The sequence below is a fragment of the Rhinopithecus roxellana genome, chromosome 9 (genome assembly GCF_007565055.1).
Source record: "Rhinopithecus roxellana isolate Shanxi Qingling chromosome 9, ASM756505v1, whole genome shotgun sequence".
NCBI classification, from domain to species: Eukaryota; Metazoa; Chordata; class Mammalia; order Primates; family Cercopithecidae; genus Rhinopithecus; species Rhinopithecus roxellana.
Window position 1 is genome coordinate 141,717,922 of NC_044557.1, and position 27,481 is coordinate 141,745,402.

The following is a 27,481-nucleotide window of genomic DNA, read 5'->3' on the forward strand; positions in this document are numbered from 1 at the left end:
TGGAAGCACTGTAGAAAAGACTCCAAGATAAGGCAGGTAAAAAAAAATGACCTTTCTCTCGCTCTATTGGTTAGTGCTGACAAAGTGTGACTCTCAGGTGGGAAGAGAATTCCACTCAGCCAGCCTGTCTTCCATCTCCATCGTGGCGCCTAGGTACCAGCTGGGCCTCCCCTAAGCTTCTAGCCTCTCCCTGCCAATGTTCCTCCTCCCACCCTTGAAGAGAAGCCTGCAAAGGCCTTGCTGTTTTTCAGCTCATTCACTGGCCAACATGCTGCAGAACAGATGCTCTTTTTTTTTTTTTTTTTTTTAAATCACAATGGCAAACACTCCATGTACAAACGAAAACATTTAGGAATAAAAGTGGGCTGGAGGCGAGAGCACAGCTGAATAACGGACAATCTGTTCTAAGATTCAGGCCTGAGAGAAGTGAGGCAGACATTAAAGGAATCCTATTTCCATCAAGAGTTTCAATGTAAAAAAAAAAAGGGCAATTTCGAGTCAGGTACTGTTCTGCCTCTCCTCCTCCCTGACGGATCACTTTTTAGGGCGCAAGGGCCAAAAAGGCTGCTATAAGCCCTTGGCATGTGTAACATTTGAAAGCTTATTTGTAAGAATGTACTCAATTCAGTTGGAGTTACTTCATATTATCCTTACTATGCTTATTTGATATATATATATCAAATATATATATAAATATATGTACCAAATATACATATATATACTTTTTTTACATAAAAGAAACAATATTCTAGACAGCTAGAGCAGTGTCAAAGGGTAGTCCTGGGGCACCTACATGAGAACCACCTGGATGATCATTAGAAGTGCAGATTCCTCCTCAATTTCCATTAAGGGAGATGTTCTGCTTTATTTTTCTTTGTAGGTAGCCAAGGATGTACTCAGATATTGCTAATGGGGAAGAAACACCGGTCTCCTGTTAACCTGAGGACACTAGGGCCAGAGGTCAGGAAGAGGGATCACTTTCCCCATCAACATATCTTTCTAGACGTGCTGCCTCTCCTTCTAAAATTGTGAAGCACCTGTTACTATTCCTTAAAGCCCAAAGCGGGGTTAGTAGGATGATGGATATAGGAGATATTGGCATTTAAAAAAAAAAAAAAAAAAAGTGCAGATTCCTGGACTTCATCCCCAGCCAACGGAGTCAGAAGCAACGGGCATGAGAACTGAGGATCTGCATTTCAACCAGTTCCATTTTCGTACACAATAAAGTTTGGGAACCACTATTCTACACGATAAGGTATTAAATCAGGAAAATCACAAGTTGAGAGACTGGAGTTAGGACAAGTAACAGGACAAAGAGGAACACTCAGTGGGTTTCAAACACAGGTACCATCGGTAAAACTGCGTATCTGCAGGTGAGAAAACATGGCCTTTTACTTATGAAGATAGCCAACCAAAGTCCAAATTGAGGGCAGATGTGGATAGGAAGAGAATGAGCTAAGTTTGAGGTGCCTATCAACTCAGTCTTCAAACAAGTCAGGGAGATAAACAGCCCTGTTCTGGTGTACAGTTGGTTTTCAGAATATTAATAGATTTTTCATTAGAGCCTACTTCAAGAAAAATCACTTCTGGAATTTTACAACTCAAAAGTGACTTACCTGTGAAGAGTTTCAAAATTATTTTAAATACATAGCCTTGTTAAACCAAAATTGTAGATAAAAACGGAAAAGTGAATGAATCAACACATTCCATATGGTGTGAGGCAGTCCGAAGTTCACAGACACGGGGTAAGTGCTGATTAGACAATGTGTATACTGCTTTTGGCAATATACTTTTTTTGCAAGTTATTTTCCTCAGTAAGATATATTTTGACAATATTTCTTAAACTCTTGATTAGAAGAAAATTATTCCAAAAGTAGCTATCAATGCAAACTAGTGTTTATTTCATATAATTTTCCAATCTTTCAAATCATTTCATCAGACGTTCCCTGTGGTGACTACCAGAAGATTGGTGGTCTAGCCATCTTGGGTTCTGAGGCAAGCTCTGTGCTTTCTAGCTTCCCTTGGGAAGTTACTTAACCTCTGGGCCTCAATTTATTTATTTTTTTAAATACAATGCAGATGAACAGACAGAGCTGAACATTGTTTGTTAGGGATGAGTAGGCAGCAAATACACAACACTGTAATACCTAGCTCATAATTTTCACGCATAAAAAACCAACTGGTCTTTTTATACTATTATGGGAAGACCAGGCATTTTTAGAGAATTAAGGATTAAAATCTTGTTGCACAAAATAGAAATAATCAGGACTAATGTATAAAAAGGTGAGAGTTACCTGTTAATTCTGACAGCTCAAAAATAATTTTGAAATATGAAATAACTCTTTCTTCATTAATTTAGATCAAGCTTGTCCAACTCACAGCCTGCATGTGGCCCAAGACAGCTTTGAATGCGGCTCAACACAAATTTGTAAACGTTCTTAAAACATGATGAGATTTGTGATTTTTTTTTCTTTTAGTCATCAGCTATTGCTAGTGTTAGTGTATTTTATGTGTGGCACTAGACAATTCTTCTTCTTCCAATGTGCCCCAGGGAAGCAAAAAGATTGGACACCCCTGATTTAGATGCAAAGTCTGATTCCAAGGAGTAACATTAATAAAAAGCAAAAAGAACCCAAAAGATCATAACCACGGTCATCTATTGCACCAGTTTTTATTCAACATGACTCTAGAAAGAAGCTTATCCTAGAGGCAAAATGTCTGCTGCAGATATAGACCGTTTTAAATTTAACTGTAATCTATTTCAAAGGCTGACACTTTCAAAATGCTCTGATTAACTGGGATGGTCGGACATAATCTACAATGCATCCAAGAGAATTATAGCTCTCCTTTATAACCATGCATTCCTACAGGACAATAATTTTTTCTTTGCAAGATGTGGACTGTATTTTTTAATTATTCTGACTGCTTTATTTAAACTTTTACTTGACGTTGAGGGGTACAGGTGCAGGTTTGTGATACAGGTGAACTTGAGTCACAGGAGTTTGTTGTACAGATTATTTCATCAACCAGGTACTAAGCCCAGTACCTGATAGTTATTTTTTCTGCTGCTCTCCCTCCTCCCGCCCTCCACCCTCAAGGAGGCCCCAGTATCTGTTGTTCCCCTCTTTGTGTCCATATATGTTTGTCATAGAAATGTTAAACAGTTTATAGAAATACATTTGTGCATTAAAAAAACACTGAGTATTAGCATATTTTAAGAAGAAAACTACCGTTCCCTAGCTACCATCCTTGGTAATAAAATCACTCATTCGTTGAAGTCTAAGCACCTGGTAAGCGCCAACCAAAAGGTGGGAGAGCTATAAAAATAAGGAGCTACTGGCCCTGCCCTTGAAGAGTTCCTAATTCCAGATGGCAAGAAGAGGTCTATAAACAAATCACTGTAAGAAACAAAATCTTAAATGTGTACAAAGTGCCTTAAAAGGCACATGAGAAGGCACAATTAACTTGCTTGAAAGATGTGGGCGAAATTCAACAGAAGATATTTTAGCTAAGACTTAAAAACTGAGTAAATGAGAAGGAGTTTGAGGGGTCCACGACGGGAGGGGAGTGGAAAGAGGAGAGTGCACTCCAGGCAGAGAGGATACCGTGCAAAATATGTGGACAAGAGGTGCTAATGAATCCACGGCTGGGACCTGGGAGGCAAAAGGAGGCGTGAATAAAGGGGAAAGAGTGCCTAGACATCAATTTGGACTGGAAGATTTCAATCAGTCAAATCACAATGGTGTGCTTAGTATGTCTGGGTTTTTTTCCCCAAGGCCAAACTGGAGTCTTTTGTGTTTGTTAAAAATGTCCAGTAGAGGCCGGGCGCGGTAGCTCAAGCCTGTAATCCCAACACTTTGGGAGGCCAAGGCAGGTGGACCACCTGAGGTCAGGAGAGTTCGAGACCAGTCTGGCCAACATGGTGAAACCTCGTCTCTACTAAAAACACAAAAATTCGCTGGGAGTGGTGGTGCACACTTGTAATCCCAGCTACTCGGGAGGCTGAGCAGGACAATCACTTGAATCCAGGAGGCGGACGTTGCAGTGACCCAGGATGTAGCCATTGCATTCCATCCTGGGTGACAGGGTAAAAACTCCTTCCAAAAAAAAAAAAAAAAAAAAAAAATCAAAACTCAGAATGTCCAGTAGAGACACATGTCAGCTTTACTCTAAGTATAATTAATCCTGGCCGCAAGTGGAGTGCAGATCACAGGCCAGGAGGCAAGGTGGCCTGTGGGGTAGCTGTTGCAGTATCTTCCAGGTGAAAAATTGTGGGACTTAAAGCAGCAGCAGCCAGAATGCTGAGCAGGGATGGATCCAAGTGGCATTCAGGACACAGACTGACATGCACATGGAGGATGGGGGAACAGGAGTATGATTTCAGTTGTTAGCTTGGGTGGTAAGTGAATCATATCACCATCATCAAAGCTGAGGAACCGGGGTGAATGAGGAGACGCTGCATGGCGCACAGGAAGGAAGGGGCTGGGTCATCAGGAAGGTCTGATTATATTGGACTGGCTCACCTGGGGGCAGCACCTCAATGAGACGCATCTGCAGCTTGGGAAGGAGAAGACCAGAAAAGTAAATCTGGGTCATTCTTGTATAGGTAGTAGTGGAAACCATGGGAACGGATGAGAAAACACCTGGCAAAGAAACCCTTGCTATATACTATGACACTATTTAATGAGTAAGTGAACTTATGGGACACTTGATAGACTTTCCCCCAGCCCATTAAAGGTGATCACAATGGAGACCGTGAGGCAATGTGGAAAAGCGCTTGACCTGTCCAGTTAAAAAGATCACAGCAGACATTTGACCAGGTACAATGGCTCACATCTGTAACCCCAGCACTATGGGAGGCTGAGGCGGGTAGATCACTTGAATCAAGCATTCGAGACCAGCCTGGCCAATATGGTGAAATCCTGTCTCTACTAAAAATACAAAAATTAGCCCAGCATGGTGATGTGCACCTGTAATCCCAGCTATTCAGGAGGATGAGGCAGGAGAATTGCTTGAATCCAGGAGATGGAGGATGCAGTGAGCCGAGACAGTGCCACTGCACTCCAGCCTGGGCAACAGAGCAAGACCCTGTCTTAAAAAAAAAAAAAAAAAGGGAGCAAGATGGCCGAATAGGAACAGCTCCAGTCTCCAACTCCCAGCGCGAGCGACACAGAAGACCGGTGATTTCTGCATCTTCAACTGAGGTACTGGGGTCATCTCACTAGGGAGTGCTGGACAATCGGTGCTGGTCAGTTGCTGCAGCCTGACCAGCGAGAGCTGAAGCAGGGCGAGGCATCGCCTCACCTGGGAAGTGCAAGGGGGAAGCGAATCCCTTTTCCTAGCCAGGGGAACTGAGACACACAACACCTGGAAAATCGGGTAACTCCCACCCCAATACCGCGCTCTAAGCAAACGGGCACACCAGAAGAATATATCCCTCACCTGGCCGGGAGGGTCCCACACCCACAGAGCCCCCCTCATTGTTAACACAGCAGTCTGCGGCCATCTAACCCCAAGGCAGCAGCGAGGCTGGGGGAGGGGCGCCCGCCATTGCTGAGGCTTAAGTAGTTAAACAAAGCTGCTGTGAAGCTCGAACTGGGTGGAGCTCACAGCAGCTCAAGGAAACCTGCCTGTCTCTGTAGACTCCACCTCTGGCAGCAGGGCTCAGCTAAAAAAACAACAGGGGAAGCAACAGAGGCCTGAGCAGACGCGAACGACTCTGTCCGACAGCTTTGAAGAGAGCAGTGGATCTCCCAACACGGAGGTTGAGATCTGAGAACGGACAGACTGCCTACTCAAGTGGGTCACTGAGTAGCCTCACTGGGAGACATCCCCCACTAGGGGCAGTCTGACACCCCACACCTCACAGGGTGGAGTACACCCCTGAGAGGAAGCTTCCAAAGTAAGAATCAGACAGGTACACTCGCTGTTCAGCAATATTCTATCTTCTGCAACCTCTGCTGCTGATACCCAGGCAAACAGGGTCTGGAGTGGACCTCAAGCAATCTCCAACAGACCTGTAGCTGAGGGTCCTGACTGTCAGAAGGAAAACTATCAAACAGGAAGGACACCTATACCAAAACCCCATCAGTACGTCACCATCATCAAAGACCAGAGGCAGATAAAACCACAAAGATGGGGAAAAAGCAAGGCAGAAAAGCTGGAAATTCAAAAAATAAGAGTGCATCTCCCCCTGCAAAGGGGCACAGCCCATCGCCAGCAACGGATCAAAGCTGGTCAGAGAACGACTTTGAAGAGATGAGAGAAGAAGGCTTCAGTCCATCAAACTTCTCAGAGCTAAAGGAGGAATTACGTACCCAGCGCAAAGAAACTAAAAATCTTGAAAAAAGAGTGGAAAAACTGACAGCTAGACTAATTAATTCAGAGAAGGTCATAAACGAAATGACAGAGATGAAAACCATGACACGAGAAATACGTGACAAATGCACAAGCCTCAGTAACCGACTCAATCAACTGGAAGAAAGAGTATCAGCGATTGAGGATCAAATGAATGAAATGAAGCGAGAAGAGAAACCAAAAGAAAAAAGAAGAAAAAGAAATGAACAAAGCCTACAAGAAGTATGGGATTATGTAAAAAGACCAAATCTACATCTGATTGGGGTGCCTGAAAGTGAGGGGGAAAATGGAACCAAGTTGGAAAACACTCTTCGGGATATCATCCAGGAGAACTTCCCCAACCTAGTAGGGCAGGCCAACATTCAAATTCAGGAAATACAGAGAACGCCACAAAGATACTCCTCCAGAAGAGCAACTCCAAGACACATAATTGCCAGATTCACCAAAGTTGAAATGAAGGAAAAAATCTTAACGGCAGCCAGAGAGAAAGGTCGGATTACCCACAAAGGGAAGCCCATCAGACTAACAGCAGATCTCTTGGCAGAAACTCTACAAGCCAGAAGAGAGTGGGGGCCAATATTCAACGTTCTTAAAGAAAAGAATTTTCAACGCAGAATTTCATATCCAGCCAAACTAAGTTTCATAAGTGAAGGAGAAATAAAATCCTTTACAGATAAGCAAATGCTTAGAGATTTTGTCACCACCAGGCCTGCCTTACAAGAGACCCTGAAGGAAGCCCTAAACATGGAAAGGAACAACCGGTACCAGCCATTGCAAAAACATGCCAAAATGTAAAGACCATCGAGGCTAGGAAGAAACTGCATCAACTAACGAGCAAAATAACCAGTTAATATCATAATGGCAGGATCAAGTTCACACATAACAATATTAACCTTAAATGTTAATGGACTAAATGCTCCAATTAAAAGACACAGACTGGCAAACTGGATAAAGAGTCAAGACCCATCAGTCTGCTGTATTCAGGAGACCCATCTCACATGCAGAGACATACATGGGCTCAAAATAAAGGGATGGAGGAAGATCTACCAAGCAAATGGAGAACAAAAAAAAGTAGGGGTTGCAATCCTAGTCTCTGATAAAACAGACTTTAAACCATCAAAGATCAAAAGAGACAAAGAAGGCCATTACATAATGGTAAAGGGATCAATTCACCAGGAAGAGCTCACTATCCTAAATATATATGCACCCAATACAGGAGCACCCAGATTCATAAAGCAAGTCCTTAGAGACCTACAAAGAGACTTAGACTGCCACACAATAATAATGGGAGACTTCAACACTCCACTGTCAACATTAGACAGATCAACGAGACAGAAAGTTAACAAGGATATCCAGGAATTGAACTCATCTCTGCACCAAGCAGACCTAATAGACATCTATAGAACTCTCCACCCCAAATCAACAGAATAGACATTCTTCTCAGCACCACATCGCACTTATTCCAAAATTGACCACATAATTGGAAGTAAAGCACTCCTCAGCAAATGTAAAAGAACAGAAATTATAACAAACTGTCTCTCAGACCACAGTGCAATCAAACTAGAACTCAGGACTAAGAAACTCAATCAAAACCGCTCAACTACATGGAAACTGAACAACCTGCTCCTGAATGACTACTGGGTACATAACAAAATGAAGGCAGAAATAAAGATGTTCTCTGAAACCAATGAGAACAAAGATACAACATACCAGAATCTCTGGGACACATTTAAAGCAGTGTGTAGAGGGAAATTTATAGCACTAAATGCCCACAAGAGAAAGCAGGAAAGATCTAAAATTGACACTCTAACATCACAATTAAAAGAACTAGAGAGGCAAGAGCAAACACATTCAAAAGCTAGCAGAAGGCAAGAAATAACTAAGATCAGAGCAGAACTGAAGGAGATAGAGACACAAAAAACCCTCCAAAAAATCAATGAATCCAGGAGTTGGTTTTTTGAAAAGATCAACAAAATTGACAGACCGCTAGCAAGACTAATAAAGAAGAAAAGAGAGAGGAATCAAATAGATGCAATAAAAAATGATAAAGGGGATATCACCACCGACCCCACAGAAATACAAACTACCATCAGAGAATACTATAAACACCTCTACGCAAATCAACTAGAAAATCTAGAAGAAATGGATAATTTCCTGGACACTTACACTCTCCCAAGACTAAACCAGGAAGAAGTTGAATCCCTGAATAGACCAATAGCAGGCTCTGAAATTGAGGCAACAATTAATAGCCTACCCACCAAAAACAGTCCAGGACCAGATGGATTCACAGCTGAATTCTACCAGAGGTACAAGGAGGAGCTGGTACCATTCCTTCTGAAACTATTCCAATCAATAGAAAAAGAGGGAATCCTCCCTAACTCATTTTATGAGGCCAACATCATCCTGATACCAAAGCCTGGCAGAGACACAACAAAAAAAGAGAATTTTAGACCAATATCCCTGATGAACATCGATGCAAAAATCCTCAATAAAATACTGGCAAACCGGATTCAGCAGCACATCAAAAAGCTTATCCACCATGATCAAGTAGGTTTCATCCCTGGGATGCAAGGCTGGTTCAACATTCGCAAATCAATAAACATAATCCAGCATATAAACAGAACCAAAGACAAGAACCACATGATTATCTCAATAGATGCATAAAAGGCCTTTGACAAAATTCAACAGCCCTTCATGCTAAAAACGCTCAATAAATTCGGTATTGATGGAACATACCTCAAAATAATAAGAGCTATTTATGACAAACCCACAGCTAATATCATACTGAATGGGCAAAAACTGGAAAAATTCCCTTTGAAAACTGATACAAGACAGGGATGCCCTCTCTCACCACTCCTATTCAACATAGTGTTGGAAGTTCTGGCTAGGGCAATCAGGCAAGAGAAAGAAACCAAGGGTATCCAGTTAGGAAAAGAAGAAGTCAAATTGTCCCTGTTTGCAGATGACATGATTGTATATTTAGAAAACCCCATCGTCTCAGCCCAAAATCTCCTTAAGCTGATAAGCAACTTCAGCAAAGTCTCAGGATACAAAATTAATGTGCAAAAATCACAAGCATTCTTATACACCAGTAACAGACAAACAGAGAGCCAAATCAGGAATGAACTTCCATTCACAATTGCTTCAAAGAGAATAAAATACCTAGGAATCCAACTTACAAGGGATGTAAAGGACCTCTTCAAGAAGAACTACAAACCACTGCTCAGTGAAATCAAAGAGGACACAAACAAATGGAAGAACATACCATGCTCATGGATAGGAAGAATCAATATCGTGAAAATGGCCATACTGCCCAAGGTTATTTATAGATTCAATGCCATCCCCATCAAGCTACCAATGAGTTTCTTCACAGAATTGGAAAAAACGGCTTTAAAGTTCATATGGAACCAAAAAAGAGCCCGCATTGCCAAGACAATCCTAAGTCAAAAGGACAAAGCTGGAGGCGTCACGCTACCTGACTTCAAACTATACTACAAGGCTACAGTAACCAAAACAGCATGGTACTGGTACCAAAACAGAGATATAGACCAATGCAACAGAACAGAGTCCTCAGAAATAATACCACACATCTACAGCCATCTGATCTTTGACAAACCTGAGAGAAACAAGAAATGGGGAAAGGATTCCCTATTTAATAAATGGTGCTGGGAAAATTGGCTAGCCATGAGTAGAAAGCTGAAACTGGATCCTTTCCTTACTCCTTATACAAAGATTAATTCAAGATGGATTAGAGACTTAAATGTTAGACCTAATACCATAAAAACCCTAGAAGAAAATCTAGGTAGTACCATTCAGGACATAGGCATGGGCAAGGACTTCATGTCTAAAACACCAAAAGCAACGGCAGCAAAAGCCAAAATTGACAAATGGGATCTAATTAAACTAAAGAGCTTCTGCACAGCAAAAGAAACTACCATCAGAGTGAACAGGCAACCTACAGAATGGGAGAAAATTTTTGCAATCTACTCATCTGACAAAGGGCTAATATCCAGAATCTACAAAGAACTCAAACAAATATACAAGAAAAAAACAACCCCATCAAAAAGTGGGCAAAGAATATGAACAGACATTTCTCAAAAGAAGACATTCATACAGCCAACAGACACATGAAAAAATGCTCATCATCACTCGCCATCAGAGAAATGCAAATCAAAACCACAATGAGATACCATCTCACACCAGCTAGAATGGCAATCATTAAAAAATCAGGAAACAACAGTTGTTGGAGAGGATGTGGAGAAATAGGAACACTTTTACACTGTTGGTGGGATTGTAAACTAGTTCAACCATTATGGAAAACAGTATGGCGATTCCTCAAGGATCTAGAACTAGATGTACCATATGACCCAGCCATCCCACTACTGGGTATATACCCAAAGGATTATAAATTAGTCTACTACAAAAACACATGCACATGTATGTTTATTGCGGCACTATTCACAATAGCAAAGACTTGGAATCAACCCAAATGTCCATCTGTGACAGATTGGATTAAGAAAATGTGGCACATATACACCATGGAATACTATGCAGCCATAAAAAAGGATGAGTTTGCGTCCTTTGTAGGGACATGGATGCAGCTGGAAACCATCATTCTTAGCAAACTATCACAAGAACAGAAAACGAAACACCGCATGTTCTCACTCATAGGTGGGAACTGAACAATGAGATCACTTGGACTCGGGAAGGGGAACATCACACACTGGGGCCTATCATGGGCAGGGGGGAGGGGGGAGGGATTGCATTGGGGAGTTATACATGATATAAATGATGAATTGATGGGTGCTGACGAGTTGATGGGTGCAGCACACCAACATGGCACAAATATACATATGTAACAAACCTGCATGTTATGCACATGTACCCTAGAACTTAAAGTATAATAAAAAATAAAAATAAAAAAAAAAGATCAGAGTAGGCATTTAACATACACAAATCTCAAAAATATTATGCAAGAAGCCAGAGACAAAAAACAGCATACTATATCTTTCCATTTAAATGAGAATCTAGTTCAGACAAAACCTTTGATGATAAAGGTTAAATCAGTGTTTGCTTCTCGGGGGAGGGGTGTTCCACTGTGAAATGGCATGAGGCAATTTTCTGGATTGACAGAAACAGTCTATGCTTGATAAGGATGTAGGTTTTAGGAGTATATGTCTGTCAAAACTGATGGAATAATTAGCATTCCATTGTATGAAAATTATACCTTAATTTAGAAAATCATAGTATGAAGTTGTATATATTCATATAAACTAAGAAAAGGGAATATGCAAATAAAGTTACGTCAGGGCAGTGGAGCTACGGGCTGTTTTCTTTTCACTTAAAAATTTTAATTTTCATACACTGTTCTAAAAAAAAAAAGAATTTTAAAACATCAAATGCCTAAAAATATTTATCAATTACCCAGGAAAACAGAAAGCATATTCTATTATTTTTCTATAGGAAACAGAAAAGAATCTCTACAATTATGGACTTTATACCTGGAGGTAACAAGAAAACACAAGAGACAGTCAAGATATCAACGTAGAGTATCAAACAATCACTGGACCAAGGGGACACTTTTAAGAGTTTCTGCAGAAGCAAAGTACCAGTGCTTCCATGAGGGGAGGGTGGCTCAGACAGTGGAAACACGTAGGCTGCTTTGGGTGCTGGCATGGTGAGAGTGAGAGGACAATGGGAAAGTCAGCGGATGCCGGGGACAGCGGGAGGCCACTAGATTCGGAAAGTGGAAAGCACAGACTCTACCTGGGTTTAGTGCTCCTGAGTTTATCAGTTGTCCTCTTTCTTTGCAGTTCTTAATAGTTTGGGTACCTTGTCTCAACCTTCATAGAGAAGGTGAAGAAACATTACCCAATGGGAGAGTGACACTAACTCCCATCGCCCCACCCCTATTATTTTGGAGGGGAAAAGTGGGTGCTTTGATGACGGTGATAGTGACCGCTCTCTTTTCTTGAGTTGCTGTGATGGGCCAGGCACTACGCCACTGCTTTATATGCATTACTACTTTATTCAAGCCCCACAATAACCCAGCAAAATATACACTGATTTCATATCACCAGTGGAAAAAACCATACTCAAAGAAGTTAGGTAACATCCAACTAGGAGCGGATGGACAAAAACTTAGGCTTTGACTCCACACACCAAACTCTACTGGATCAGGACAATATTCTGATGAGGTCTCATTTCCACTTGAGTCTGAAGAGCCTGTCGTTTGGGATTTCTGGTAATACTGAGTCTAATGACTATTCCTTTCTGTGGCATAGATGATGCCCTCACAAAACGGCCCCCGTGGTTAATGACTACACAGCTGTCAAGCTGCATACATCCTAATACCTATTATTTACTAGCAGTTAACACTTGGTGCTAGATGCTTCACAATGCATTACCTCATGTAATCCTCACAACCACCCTTGGGGCAGACGATCGGCACCGCCATTTTCACCGAGGATGAAATTGGGACGGAAGAGATACAAAGTGACTTGTCCTAAGTCCCTCAGTTACCACAGATGTGGCCCCGGACAGTGTGATAGCATGAGCCTAACCACTTGACTGCCTTCAAATTCAAAACTGGGTTCCCAACTTTGCTATGGAAACCTGTCTCAACTCATACTGAAACTAACAATCCACTGGTAGCTTTGAGAGTATTCTTTCTGGACCGCTTCATCACAAGTGTTTACAGCTTTCGCTTCCCTCCACTTACAGAACCAAAACCCTTCTCCAAGCAGAGAAGGGTTACCATCAGATGTATACCTGCTGCAACAGCAGCAATGACGCATTCCCTAAGAGGCCAGCATTGGGTGACTGAGGATCTGGACAGGCCACCCACTGTACCACACTCTGGAGGCAGCAGAAGCAGCGCACCAGGGCAGCCTCCTTATCACGGATACAAAGGTGACAGTGGGCACAGGCCGTTATGGCTATTTCCTGTCAGGCTACCTAACTCACTGGAGGTGCTGAACCCCTGGGCCCCAATTGCAGTTGATTAATTGTTCTGTCCACTAAAATGTAAAAACAGCATCCTTCATTCAAGCAGAGTGAATGGGCACAGTGTTCCATTCTCATTGCTGCCTTGTCTTGGGAGAGAGGCTGAAACGTGAACCTCTAGGTAGGCTCACCTCCACTTCCACTGGGTTATAATGAACTCTGAAACACACACACAAAAAGGCCTCTTTCCTGATCTTCTAACTCTCTGTTAATTACATTATTTAAGGCATGGACAAAAGCAAATTGGGTTGGTCATTTAGGTAATCCTAAGGGTGACTGTCAAGTAACATGGCAGAAACCCTGTGAAGTCTGAGAGCTGGGCTGTCTCTCAGCTGGGGTTTCCTTGAACTGCTTCACCACAACTCTCAAGTCTTTGGGATTCTGAAGTTTCCATCTGTCTTAAAATTACTTTTCCATAAAGAGACCTTCATTTGCACAGCCTAAAATAAAGTCAGGACTGATGTCTTGGCTAGGTATTAAGAATCTGGATGGTTAGTCAGCGATTTGGCCTCACCTCCCACTAGAAGGGGAAAAGGGAACAGGAATGCAGAAAAGTCTTTAACAGAGTCTTGCTCTGTTGGCCAGGCTGGAGTGCAGTGGCACAATGACAGCTCACTACAGCCTCGAAGTCCTGGGCTCAAGCAGTCTTCTCACCTCAGACTCCTGAGTAACTGGGACAACAGGCACACACCACCATGCTTGGCTGATTTTTAAATTATTTTTTGTAGAGTCAGGGTCTTGCTATATTGCTCAAGCTAGTCTCAAACTACTGGCCTCAAGTGATCCTCCCACCCCAGCTTCCCAAAGCGCTGGGATTACAGGTGTCAGCTACCACACCCAGCCCAGAGAAAGTCCTGACCCCACACTCACTGCCCTTTGATTTTTGCTCTGGTGAAGGTGGGAGAATTAAGTGTTCAAATCCAGCAAATCAGGTTGGCAGTGTGGTCTTGTCCAAAAGAAAAATGGGCAGTTTCTCCTAGAATTGGGTGAGCACAATTTGCTTATCTAGTTGTTACCTTGCATTATTCATACAACATACCTGGGCATATTTTGGTGGAGACTGTAACACACACAGAAAATTGCAAAGGGCAAGGAGATCAGTCCTAGAATGATCAGCTCGAGATCTGGCTGAAGCTGAAGCAGGAAGCTGATTCTCTAGGCTGAGGAGCCCAGGGCAGAAAGAGGAACCCAAAGCGGTCAGTTCACTCCAAGATAGGAGTTGACATAGAAAAGGCAGTGTCAGCTGGGCACGGTGGCTCACACCTGTAATCCCAGTACTTTGGGAGGCTGAGGTCAGGAGATCGAGACCATCCTGGCCAACATGGCAAAACCCCATCTCTACTAAAATTACAAATATGAGCTGGGCATGGTGGTGTGCGCCTGTAGTCCCAGCTACTTGGGAGGCTGAGGCAAAAGAATCGCTTGAACGCGGGAGGAAGAGATTGCAGTGAGCCGAGATTGCACCACTGCACTCCAGTCTGGCGACGGAGCAAGACTCCGTCTCAAAAAAAAAAAAAAAAAGAGAGAGAGAAAAAGAAAAGAGAAAAGCAAAGCAAAGCAAAGGCAGTGTCGTGTCTGTTCCATGAACTCTAAGGACTTCCAGGAAAGACTGGAACTAAAATAAGAGTGGAACCTGGAAACTGCAGGGCTGGGTGGTGGGTGCTAGGACATGGGGCTTCCTGTGGAGCGGAGAGGTGGTTCACCATCAGCCCCCTCCAAATAGTAAGATTAACAGAATGTACCTTTTTCAGCCAGGTTGCCCTAATGGACGGTATCCTTTCAACTTCATACTTACTACTCACAAACTAACCCTTGGAAGCACAATGGATTTCCTGTTTATCAAGAGGGGAAACTTTCACTACTGTCATATGAAAAGCGGTTCAGAAAAAAAAATTGACAACATTATTTAACAGGAATTCACACAATTACAAAAATAATTCTGTCCCTCTCTTCAGCAAGAGAAATGTTTTGCTCATCAGAAGTTCTGCTAGGCTTAGTCAGATCAGGGCCAGGAATTCTGTGAACTGAAGGTCAAGCTGCCAAGATTCAAAAGAAATGTCGATAGTTAAGTGTTCGCCCAGATACCAGACAGGGAGTGCCAACAGCTCCCAGCATGCAACTCCAGCCACAGTGCAAACAGGACAACCACATTTTCCAGTGTTCCCCTTGTCCCATAAAATTTAACAACAACAACAACAACGAAAAGCTCTTACCTAGCTCTCCCCGGAGGTTAACAAGTTCTTGAGATAGGGTTTTGTGTTGTTTCAGCGCTTCCTCCCGCTGCGGAAAACACACATCAAGTTACTCATGTTTTCAAGAGGGTCCCTTTCAGTAAGGTACACATTTGTTATCACTAGGAAAATAAGACCCACTATGGGGAAGCCAAGATATGAATCATTTAGACTAACAATTTGTGTTGTGAAAAGAAACACAGTCGTCCCTTAGTTGTTAAGGAAATTCGTAATTCAAAAATCTGTATTTTTGCAGGTCCCAGTGAAACTCTGGTTTGAGGCAGTGAATGGCCCATTTAGAAATATTTACTTTGAGCCAGTGCTTCACTGCTGATCCATAGAACCTTTCGGCTAATGCGTACTGTACTTAAGACATAATGCGTTCTCCTCCTCCAAGGGCAATAAACATCTAATCAGTTTAAGATAAATATTTAATGTTCTAAACACACGCACATATATGCACTTTGTCCTATAGTTGCAAATAAAAAAGTTTCGTTACAATGCCAATCCTTCTAAAAGAAAGATAAAAAGTTTGTTAGAAAGCTGCAGCAGAAAGTTAATTCTTTAAAGACAAAATTAAAGTAATTTTTTTCAGCTACATCCTATTTTCTAAGGATGATGATAGTTTGGATCAGTGATGATTCTAAATCGATGTTAGAGAAACAAAACAAAGAAAACCAGATGGCTGTTTTTAGTATCAGAGAAGCTATTATCAACCTTCAGCTCAAGAATCGCTTTCAAGTTACCAGCAACTCATGGCAATCACACATACACACATAGTTACACAAACACAGTAATTGCATACAGTTCCTTAAAAGGTAGATTCCCTAGCACCAGGGAGTAACTAAAAAAAAAATGAAGAATTTCAAAGCTCACTGAAAAATGCCCTCACGAGGATCACCCAAGACGGAGCTCCCACCGCATCCTGATCACAGCGTTGCAGAGATCATGAGACCCGGCCTTTGCAGGCAAGAGTTGCTTGTCATTCCAAGCATTTTCCCCGAATTCCAGACAGCCTCTGCAGTACTCCTGACATTCTTCCAGAAAAGCACTATAAACAAATACTAATTACCCTTGGTGCTGCACATGGAGAATAGAGGCACATTTTGCTGCTCGGGCAGCCCATTTTCCAGCTTCTGTCTCCAAGTCCCCCCACCCCTCGCACTGTCCAAGAAGCATACAGGTGGCCGCGCCACCCACCAGTCGGGTCTGTCTACATTCAAAGCTCTGGCAGGAGGCGTGCCATTGGTCCTCGGGCGTCTTACTTCATGTCCTGCAGGTTACCGTGCGCCTCGGGTTCCTCACTCACAGAAGCTGATACTGCAGCTTCTGCCTTTGGCACAGGCAGCCTGCGATTACTTAAAGCCACAGCCTTTCATTTATGAAAAACGAGAGGCAGGCATTAGACTGATCGATTGCCATTTAGTTAAATATCAGCTGCAACGGGGGAAAGAAAAACTGACCCCCTCTGCATGGATAATGGAGTTATTTTTAGACTTGTGAGCCTTTTTCCTCCCCTCTCTAATTGGGGTCATTAGATGATCACACTTACTAATAGAAAAGGGAAACTTGTTCTTCAAAACGCATATACTAAATGAGGTTATGAATTAGGTGAAGAGCAAGGAAAGGGGCGTGCTGTCGTTTAGAATTTTAAATGGCATTATGAAATGAGCAGTGTTTCAAAATAAGTCCGAAGTGCTGACTGCAGAGTTGGAGACCCCATATATTTTTAACTTTTACTTCGTTCTCACCTCTCAGTAATAGCTCAGGACATCAAGTCTAAACGCCAGCACTGAAACATGGTCAGCAGGGACTGGGATTTAAGAGACACTTTTCACTGAGTACCTTCTGGCCTCAATGGTATTCTAAATATTTGGCTTTTTAAAATATGGTATTAAGTTGTTCTGAAACCACCAATGAGTCTGAGTTTTTTAAATTAACAAGTAATTGGTTTTCTAATGCAGAAATTTAAGTGAGGAAAATCAGCCTGCATAATAATGGAAGAAAAACATAAAATATGTATCATATATACTTCTCATGTCAGAAATTTAAGACTTAATTTTGTTTAGTAATTTACTTCAAGTAAATACCAGGAAGCTTTGTCACTCAAGTAACAGGAAAAACAAGACAGCTTTACTAAATCCCCACAAGAAATCCTGAAACTCATTTGGTGAACTTGCTTAAAATTCACTTTTCAGTACTAGCCGAGTTGCTAATAAGGAAAAGATGGCAAGAAAATTAAATCATTTTTCAAATTTACGGAAACTATGGGAAGATGAAAAAAATTAAAAATTACAGTTAGTGTAATTTCAAAGACTAATTTTGTGAAAACATTATGTTCTGTTGCAAAAATACACCCGGTGATTTTTTACTTACTAAAGGGAGTTTTGGGAAAGTGAGTTTCACCAAGCACATCGACATTTCCCCAAACTTCAACTCCACTGCACTCCACGGTCCTGTCTTTAATGCCTCAGAAACTACTGACATCTTCCAACCTCTGTCAGGCACAGTGACAGCAACAGGAAAACCTTGAGGCCATCTTTCACTCTCTGTCTAAATGGGTGGTGCAAAAGTCAGTCAGTTCTTCCCTTGTCATGTGTCTTGAATCCATTACACTTTTTCTTTTAGTGCTATCTCCACACTAGTCCTGATCCTAGCCCATTCCTGGTCTATCGGAAGTATCCCTTCACCTTTCAGAGGGCTGGTAGATTATTAGTCCATATTCTTTGTATATATAAACTCCCTTGCTCACAACAAGCCTCGCTGAGTGCATTCGAAACAAATAAAAAAACTACTTCACCATAGTTCCGTGGACTTGAAGCATCCAGCCTCCCTTTAGCCTCCCAGCCTCTCTCCTATGCAAGTCACACGGACCACGCATATCTCACCTCTACATGCTTGTCATCACCACCTTCTCTAGAATGCAGGACTTTCTTTACTGACTCATTATATAAACCTTCTAGGAATGGTAAATATCATAGACAATATCCCCCTCCCCCAAATCAACAGAAAGACCATTTACCCTTCTAAATCGGTTGGTAACTTATTACTTCAAACTAATTAATCTAGCATTTTTCATAGCAGATGCTGTGAAAATATAAAAGAAATTTAAGACATGGTCCCTGCCTTCAAGAAGCACGGGGCCTACCTAGAACTAGAACATCCAGACTCAGTTCTTTTGGTCATCGATCAAGGCAGATGACCTCATCAGATGGGAAGCAGGAATGAAGAAAACGAAGGGCTTTATATACAATCCGTAGGTGAAATGCTGACCCCCGTGCCCATACTGTAACAGACACATACTACGTGTTAGTTTCTGCCTGACTCTCCCTGATAGCTTGGGCTTTACATGTACTTACCCTTTACTTGTAGATGATAAAATGCATTATATGTCCCTTAGATATTGATTTACTGTTTCTTTTTACTCAGCTGCTCCTAGATCACTGTTTCTTTCTTAGAGAATAAACTGTTAACCATCCAGGTAACAGGTTGATTCAATTCTCTTTGTATTGTAACATGTAGAATTTCACACAATGTAAAAAAAAGAGAAAAGTGGAAATCTGGATATAAAGATGCCTTTATGCTCATGCATTAAATATATGAAATGTTCCAAGAAAAAAAAAAATGGATTCACCGTAATTGAACTAGGAGTCCCTGGGACACAGGCACTTAGTCTCTGGCTGTGGTCCCATCGGTGTGCCTGCATTTTTGCTAGCCACTGGGTAGCATCAACAGCCCACAGCATCTTGCAGAGAAAAGCCACATCAGACGGTTCAGAGGAGTGCTGCATCTGACCTCCTCCCATCACCCACACTGCGAATTTGCTCAATGCATCTACGTTTTTTTGTTCCGAGACAACTTTACTGCTAGTATCATTCAAAATTCAACTTCGTTTAGGTGCTACTTTAGGTAAAATTCCACTTGCAAAAAAAAAGATTTGGAGGCATTTTGAAGAATGAGAGGTTTGGGGAGGGTGACCAGTTCAAGTTTACCTAGAAACCCACCCAACAGACCCTTTCATGAAGAAGCTTAATTATTACCATCACTACTGTTGTTCACTTCGGCTGTTTGTGCAGAATACTGTCTAAGCAAGCATAAACCAAGAATTAGAAAAAAAATTAAAGTAACGTTAGTGTGTCTTTCGAGGAACAGAGAGTGTGACATTAGTTCTCCCATTCATGAGACATCAGAATGTCTGATATGTAATGAAATATGTCTGCTACTACAGTGGGAAACTTAGAATTATTAGGTAGACTTGCAACAAAAGCGTGATAGTTGCAAGATTCTCTTAATCAACCACTTTTACCCATAATCTAAGGCTCTAATGCCATTTAGAAAAGATTAGCAATAACAAAATATATATATACACACACACACAATACCTATATATTATACATATATAAAAATACAGACATACAATGTACAGGTATATCACATATGCAAAATGCATACACATTATATATGTATACAATGTGTATCTATATGTATTTTATATATATGTGTATGTGTGTGTGTCTGTGTAGAAACACAGTATACATACTTCTGTAATGGGAATGGGAACTAAAAGGTTAACGCAGTTTTTAAAATTGTTTAACTTTGCCCAAGATTTTTGTTCTCCAACTATTTATATATATATATATATATATATATATATATATTTTTTTTTTTTTTTTTTTTTTTTTGAGACAGGGTCTCACTCTGTCACCCAGGCTGGAGTGCAATGGTGCCATCTTCGCTCACTGCAACCTCCGCCTCTTGGTTTAAGTGATTCTTGTGCCTCAGCCTCTCAAGTAGCTGGGACTACAGGCATGTGACACCGTGCCTGGCTAATTTTTGTATTTCTTTTTTTTTTTTTTGAGATGGAGTCTCACTCTGTCGCCCAGGCTGGAGTGCAGTGGCGCGATCTCGGCTCACTGCAAGCTCCGCCTCCCGGGTTTACGCCATTCTCCTGCCTCAGCCTCCCGAGTAGCTGGGACTACAGGCGCCCGCCATCTCGCCTGGCTAGTTTTTTGTATTTTTTAGTAGAGACGGGGTTTCACCGTGTAGGCCAGGATGGTCTCGATCTCCTGACCTCGTGATCCACCAGTCTCGGCCTCCCAAAGTGCTGGGATTACAGGCTTGAGCCACCGCGCCCGGCCTAATTTTTGTATTTCTTGGTTTCACCATGTTGTCCAGGCTGGTCTCGAACTCCGGACCTCAGGTGATATGCCCACCTCAGCCTCCCAAAGTGTTGGCATTATGGGTGTGAGCCACCATGCCTAGCCTCCAACTGTTTTATAATAGTACTCAGTACACGTTACACAATCAGTAAATATTTGCTGATTATAAAATAAAGAGAACAAAGAACATTTACATAAGACTTTATGCTCATCCTACATCTGGAATTCCATCCTCTCTGTTCACATGTTCACTCACCTACACACTGTGTTGTTTATTAAAGCTGCTGGGATGCTTTCATAATAAAGAACTAGAGGCAGATCCTGCCCTCAGTAAATTTCCTATCTTAAAAAGGAAAAACAAGCATTAAACCAGTATCTCTAATATAATGCAGAGAATGAAAGAGAAGCATATATGCTCCTGGAATCCAGAGGTGGACAGAACGCAGATCTAGAAGGCCAGGAAATCATTCACTAAAGAGTGGGTTCTGGACTGGGCATGGTGGCTCATGCCTGTAATCCCAGCAGGCATTTGGGAGGCCGAGGCAGGTGGATCACTTGAGGTGAGGAGTTTAAGACCAGCCTGGCCAACATGGTGAAACCTCATCTCTACTAAAACCACAAAAATTATCCGGGTATGGGTGTGGGCATCTGTAATCCCAACTACTCAGGAGGCTGAGTCAGGAGAACTGCTTGAACCCAGGTGGTGGAGATTGCAGTGAGCTGAGATTGCACCACGGCACTCCAGCCTGCTGGGTGACAGAGCAAGCCACTGTCTACCAAAAAAAAAAAAAAAAAAAAAAAGCAGGTTCTGGAGCTATATTCAGTGCAGTCACCATTCCTTGGGTTTCAGGACCTAAATTTAGGTATAAGGTGAAATTCACACACAGTACGAATGTCTGGGAAAGTCACTAGGAGCTTGCCATGTTGTGGACAATGCATCTCTCTGTAGATCCAACCCGGTGAATTTTTTTCCCTCTAGTGTTGGATCTACTCTCTCTATAACTGAGCACCTGATAAAGGCCTCAGCTTGTGTTTAGAGGCCAGGTTGTATGAGGGAAAAGTGTCTTTAAACACTAAGATTGTGGAGAGTACAGAATGCTCACGCCACAAGAGGTGTTCAGGGACTGAGAAGACACCTGAAGGAAGGGTAGACTCCTGACTTGAATCTCAAATTGACTCCTGCGCCTTCTTCGTTCATTGGGTGTGGGGGCATACAAAGTGGACTTGTGTTCTTCATTTAATTTGCTTTTTTTTTTTTTTTTTTTAAGATGGAATCTCCCTCTGTCGCCCAGGCTGGGGTGCAGTGGCGTGATCTTTGCTCATTGCAACCTCCACCTCTCAAAGTAAAGTGATTCTTCTACCTCAGCCTCCTGAGTAGCTGGGATTACAGGCACATACCACCATGCCCAGCTAATTTTTGTAGTTTTAGTAGAGATGGGGTTTCACCATATTGGTCAGGCTGGTCTTGAACTTCTGACCTCAGGTGATCCACTTGCCTTGGCCTCCCAAAGTGCTGGGATTACAGGCGTGAGCCACTGCGCCTGGCCTGCATTTTTCTTATTTTAGTTGTTTGTATACTGATCTATGTAAATTAAATGCAAGTGGTGATGTGATCTGCTGTAAAACCGATCTGAACATGTAGGTATTGGGGGCAAGGACAGCAGCCCAGTAACAAAAGGTGAACAAAGGATGAAGTACAGGAAGTTTATAGGACATTTTTAGTTGATAGCGTCCTAGACCTAGGTTTATTATGTCCTGGTTCTCCTCTTGCTAGCTATCTGATAGCAGGTAAATTACTTAATTCTATTTCTCAATTTTCTTATTTATAAATTCCAACTCACGTCTTCGGTGAGGATTTAAATAAGGTAAGAAAGAGTATCTGGCACTTAGTAAATATTAGGTTGGTGCAAAAGTAATTGCAGCTTTTGGCACAATGGCAAAACCTCAACTACTTTTGCACCAACCTAGTATTCAATAAATCCTTCCTGCTTCTCCTCCATCTCTTTATGTATGGCTACAGCATCTGGGCATGAGAATAACATTAAAAGGGGCAGTTGTTACCAAATGATAAAAAGCCTTATAGTCCCAGTTAAAAACCAGAGTCTCCCCAAAACAAAATAACAATGTGAGTTATGTAATTATAAATTTCCTAGTAGCCACATTAAAAAAAAGTTGAAAAAGATGAAGCTAATTTTAATATTTTAACTCAAATATATACAAAATAATATTTCAATATATTCAATATAAAAATTGTTAATAAGATAGTCTACATTTCATGCTAAGTTTTTGGAATCCAAGTGTATTTTACACTTACCACACATCTCAATTCAATGCATTACATTTCGAATGCTCAGTCTCATATGGCTAGTGGCTACCACACTGGACAGATGAGCTATAGATAAGGGAGAACCACTGGAAGATTTAATCAACAGCATGGGATGCTTTCGTAAGACGAAGCTGTCAGCAGTGCTTGGGATGGATTATAGGGGAGAAACAGTGCAAGCCTAATGATTGGTTAAAAAGTTGCTATCACAGGTTGGGCGTGGTGACTCACGCCTGTAATCCCAGAACTTTGGGAGGCCGAGGTGAGCGGATCACCTGAGGGCAGGAGTTCAAGACCAGCCTGGCCCACATGGCGAAACCCCGTCTCTACTAAAAAAAAATACAAAAACTAGCTAGGCATGGTGGCGGGTGCCTGTAATCCCAGCTATTCAGGAGACTGAGGAAGGAGAATCGCTTGAACCCAGAAAGCAGAGGTTGCAGTGAGCCCAGAGCACGCCATTGCATTCCAGCCTGGGCCAAAGAGCGAGACTCCATAACAATAAAAAACAAAAACAAAAAAAACAAACTTGCTATCATAATCTAGTGGACAGCTATCCAGGGTCTGGGCAAGGAGGGCATGAGTGGGGATCGCAAAGACATAGAAAGGGGAGAAACACTGTGGAATGAGAGTTCACAGGACTTGACTGACATCACGAGGAGGATAAAGGAGAGAAAATAGTTGAGGATGGGAGCTATTAGGCTAGATACAGTAAAATAATGGGTTTACTTCTAAATATAAAAACTAATTGTTCCCCACATTTGATAGTATACAGTTTCTAGTTAGCTTACTTGGTTATATAAACACACTCTTGAGTTCCTTTCTTACAAATGAAAGAGAAACAAAAATACCATATACTATTACCATAACTAAAAAACTAGGTAGTCCCCATCTTCCCCTCAAAAAAAAAAAAAAAAAAACATCTGGAGAAAGCTGTAAAATACTCATCAAGAATTCACTGAGGCCGGCTGTGGCTGCGCATGTCTGTAATCCCAGGACTTTGGGAGGCTGAGGCGGGCATATCATGAGGTCAGGAGATCAAGATCACCCTGGCTAACAAAGCGAAACCCTGTCTCTACCAAAAATACAAAAAATAAGCTGGGCATGGTGGTGGGCGCCTGTAGTCCCAGCTACTCAGGAGGCTGAGGCAGAAGAATGGCGTGAACCCGGGAGGTGGAGCTTGTAGTGAGCTGAGATCGCACCACTGCAGTCCAGCCTGGGGGACAGAGCAAGACTCCATCTCAAAAAAAAAAAAAGAATTCATTGAAACTGTCTACTAGTCTGAGAGCTTCTCCAAGGCACAGACCAAGTCTCATCCACTTCTCTCTCTCCCTGCTTCCTAAACAGGCAGCCATGTCACAGGGGCCTCTGTATGAAACCAGGACAGATTTGTTGATCTGAACGAAACTACAGAACAGCCAAACTGAACAGTTTTCTTTTTGCTTTTAATTTTTATTTTTTCCCTATGTTGCTTAGGCTGGTCTTGAACTCCTGGCCCCAAGCGATCCTTCCTCCTCGTCTTCCCAAAATGCTGGGATTCCAGGCATGAGCCACAGTACTTGGCCAGTTTTTGTGTTTGTTTTTTCCTTTTCTTTTGTGTTATCATGTATATCCATCTTTAAAACTGTAATTAAAAACTAAGGAGCTCAAGTTATATTCTCTGATCAGTTTCCCCCTGAAATAATTACAGCTTTTATTGCTATGTCAGTAACATGTTGATATAAACTTGGTTTTCTCAATGAATTTTAGCCAGTTTGTGAAGTAACATCCCTGAAGAATATTAGGGAAGAGTAACAACACGGCAAATCTGCTTTGCTTTTGCTGCACCACAGGGACTATTTAGGAATAAACGGAACTTTCAGAAAGAATTCCCAGATATGATTCTGGGGATTCTTTCTGAAAAGTGCTCTTTAATCCATAAATATAACAAACCTCATTTTTCAAAGCATTAAACTAAGTGTGATATGAAAAGCTACACATAGACAAACAGAAAAATTAAGTAAAAAAATGCTAATGCTAGTTTAGGTCTAGAGGCACACAGCGGTGTAACAGGCAATTATGTTCTTGCTGTTGCCATTCTAACCAACAGACTCTAGGGGTAAAAAAAGGAAGCGAGAAAATGTTTCCATGCCAAATTTCTAGAGACCCACTCAGGTTATCTGGTGAACTGACAAAAATGTAATGCGATGAATTACACCTGATCTTTCCCATCATTTACCTAGATATTCCCAAGGTGAGCACATGAGCAAGTCCTCCCCGTGCTCCCACGACCTCAAGGAAAAAGGCTCTTTCTAGGATGCACATCCTTACCTCAGACAGCAGGTGCTGAATCACAACTGTCAATGCCTCAAACTTGGTATTACCACAGGCAAGAAGCTGCTTGAGCTGCAGGATAAATCCACTTTGGTTTTCACATTTTGTTTTATATTGCGCCAATTCACGTTTTTTCTCAGAGGGCAGTGCATCGGGAGCCGTCTGTGTCTGGATACATAAGCTTCGGGGATTCTTCTGCCTGCTCTTTTCAACTGCAAAAGGAATTAACATAGATACAAAGACAGGTGAGGTTAATTTTTAAAATCACCACCACATGGGTTCAAAAACAACCAGATAAGCCACGGAAACACATTTATGTTCCTGTAAGGAATGCATACGGATGAGAGCTAGAATGAATTGGAGATCTAGATGGTTGGAATTCACGAACACAGTGGCCGCCAGTTATGACTTTAAAAGATTTATGCGGAACAGAGAATTAGGAACACGACATAAATAGATTTGGCAACCCAGAAACACAAAAACTGTGTGCAAAATGAGTCTGTTCTCCTAGTTTCCCATTTTCCAGTGAAACTGGTAGAGAAACCTTGGCTGACGAGAAGCCTGACTTTTCTGATCTCATATGCCGAAAGAAACACACAAATCACTGGACATTTAATTAAATGCCTTTCTCTCCTCCCATACATTTTCTACAAATCTCTCATCTTTTCCCTGATGATGGCCTAGTCATTACACAGATTTATACTGCAGATGAGTCATTTCCTAATCTCTAATAAATCATAACATACATTGAAAACACTCAGATTTTGCCTCTGTAAGTTCACTGCTACGAGTACTATACTCTTGACTATACTATTCCATTTTCTGCCAAACACAAGCTTTGTTGGTCTTTTTGCCCAAGGAGTGATAATGGCTCCCACAGTTTTTTTTTAAAGCGCATGCTATAACACTCCAAATCCAAACCAAATGCCACGCTAAGTGATTATTCCCTTCCTGCGCTATAGTGCCCTGGGAATTACCCTGTTTTAAATAAAAAACTGTTCAGTCTTGGAACCATTTCAAATGTGTCGGTCATTTTGAATATCAAACAGAATTGGAAAAACAAGAAATGAATTGCTTAGCTTCTTGAAATAAACAAGCCAAGTAATCCAAACAAATGTAAATGTGGAAAAAAAGACACAAGAAACTAAAAAATAAAAAGTTCCCTTATTCTAAGTCTTTCATTATGGCATCCACATTCTGTGGTAACAAATCTAAGACAATTTTTAAAGAAATTTAGTAATTATTTTCTCTAATTTTTTGAGAAGAGGCAAACTATTACAGTGATTGCTTAAAGAAAAACAAAGAAACACTAGTACTCATGTTCTAAGAACAAATGGCTAAATATATTGAATAAACTAAGTTAAAAACAGGAAAAAAGGCTCTTATTTTCTATGGCTGCATTACATGGTTAAATAACTCTTATTTGTATTAATACTTGATAATTCTCCGTTCTAAAATGACTAAAATATCCATTGTTTCACTGTGTCTTTGTAATACTTGATGAGGAGAAGTATTTATCCATCACTTTTTATTATTAGCAATTAATAGTAGGTTATGAATAATTGTCACTTCCATAGATGCAGAGAATAGCCAAGTTAATATATTACAGTCCTGAAGGGCGAACAAATTACTAGTCACTTATTGATGAAAAAAGAATCTAAATATTTGACCATGAGATTAGTATTCTTTTTTTTTTTTTTGAGATGGAGTCTTGCTCTGTTGCCCAGGCTGGAGTGCAGTGGCCGGATCTCAGCTCACTGCAAGCTCCGCCTCCCAGGTTCCCGCCATTCTCCTGTCTCAGCCTCCCGAGTAGCTGGGACTACAGGCGCCCGCCACCTCGCCCGGCTAGTTTTTTGTATTTTTTAGTAGAGACGGGGCTTCACCGTGTTAGCCAGGATGGTCTCGATCTCCTGACCTCGTGATCCGCCCGTCTCGGCCTCCCAAAGGAGATTAGTATTCTTTATGTCATTTCCCAAACGTTTTTAGAAATTGTCACATAACAGGTAATAGTAATCCCACAGTGTTTCACTGATCACAGAGTGTTCTCACTCTGCCTCTCTTTTCATCCCCCCAATGACCCCAGGGGGGACGATGGG

General features: G+C 41.6%; 1 protein-coding gene across 7 annotated transcripts in view; it reads right to left on the reverse strand.

Moving 5' to 3' along the window:
- The window catches only part of MTUS1 (microtubule associated scaffold protein 1), a 170,301-nt gene that overhangs the window by 21,217 nt on the left and 121,603 nt on the right, over positions 1-27,481 (reverse strand). For all 7 annotated transcript variants that reach the window (XM_010374479.2, XM_010374481.2, XM_010374478.2 and 4 more), the window contains 2 exons: positions 25,383-25,597; positions 15,576-15,642 (listed from right to left, as the gene is read on the reverse strand). In XM_010374479.2, the coding sequence (XP_010372781.1) occupies positions 15,576-15,642; positions 25,383-25,597 (282 nt within the window). The remainder of the gene's footprint in view (positions 1-15,575; positions 15,643-25,382; positions 25,598-27,481) is intronic.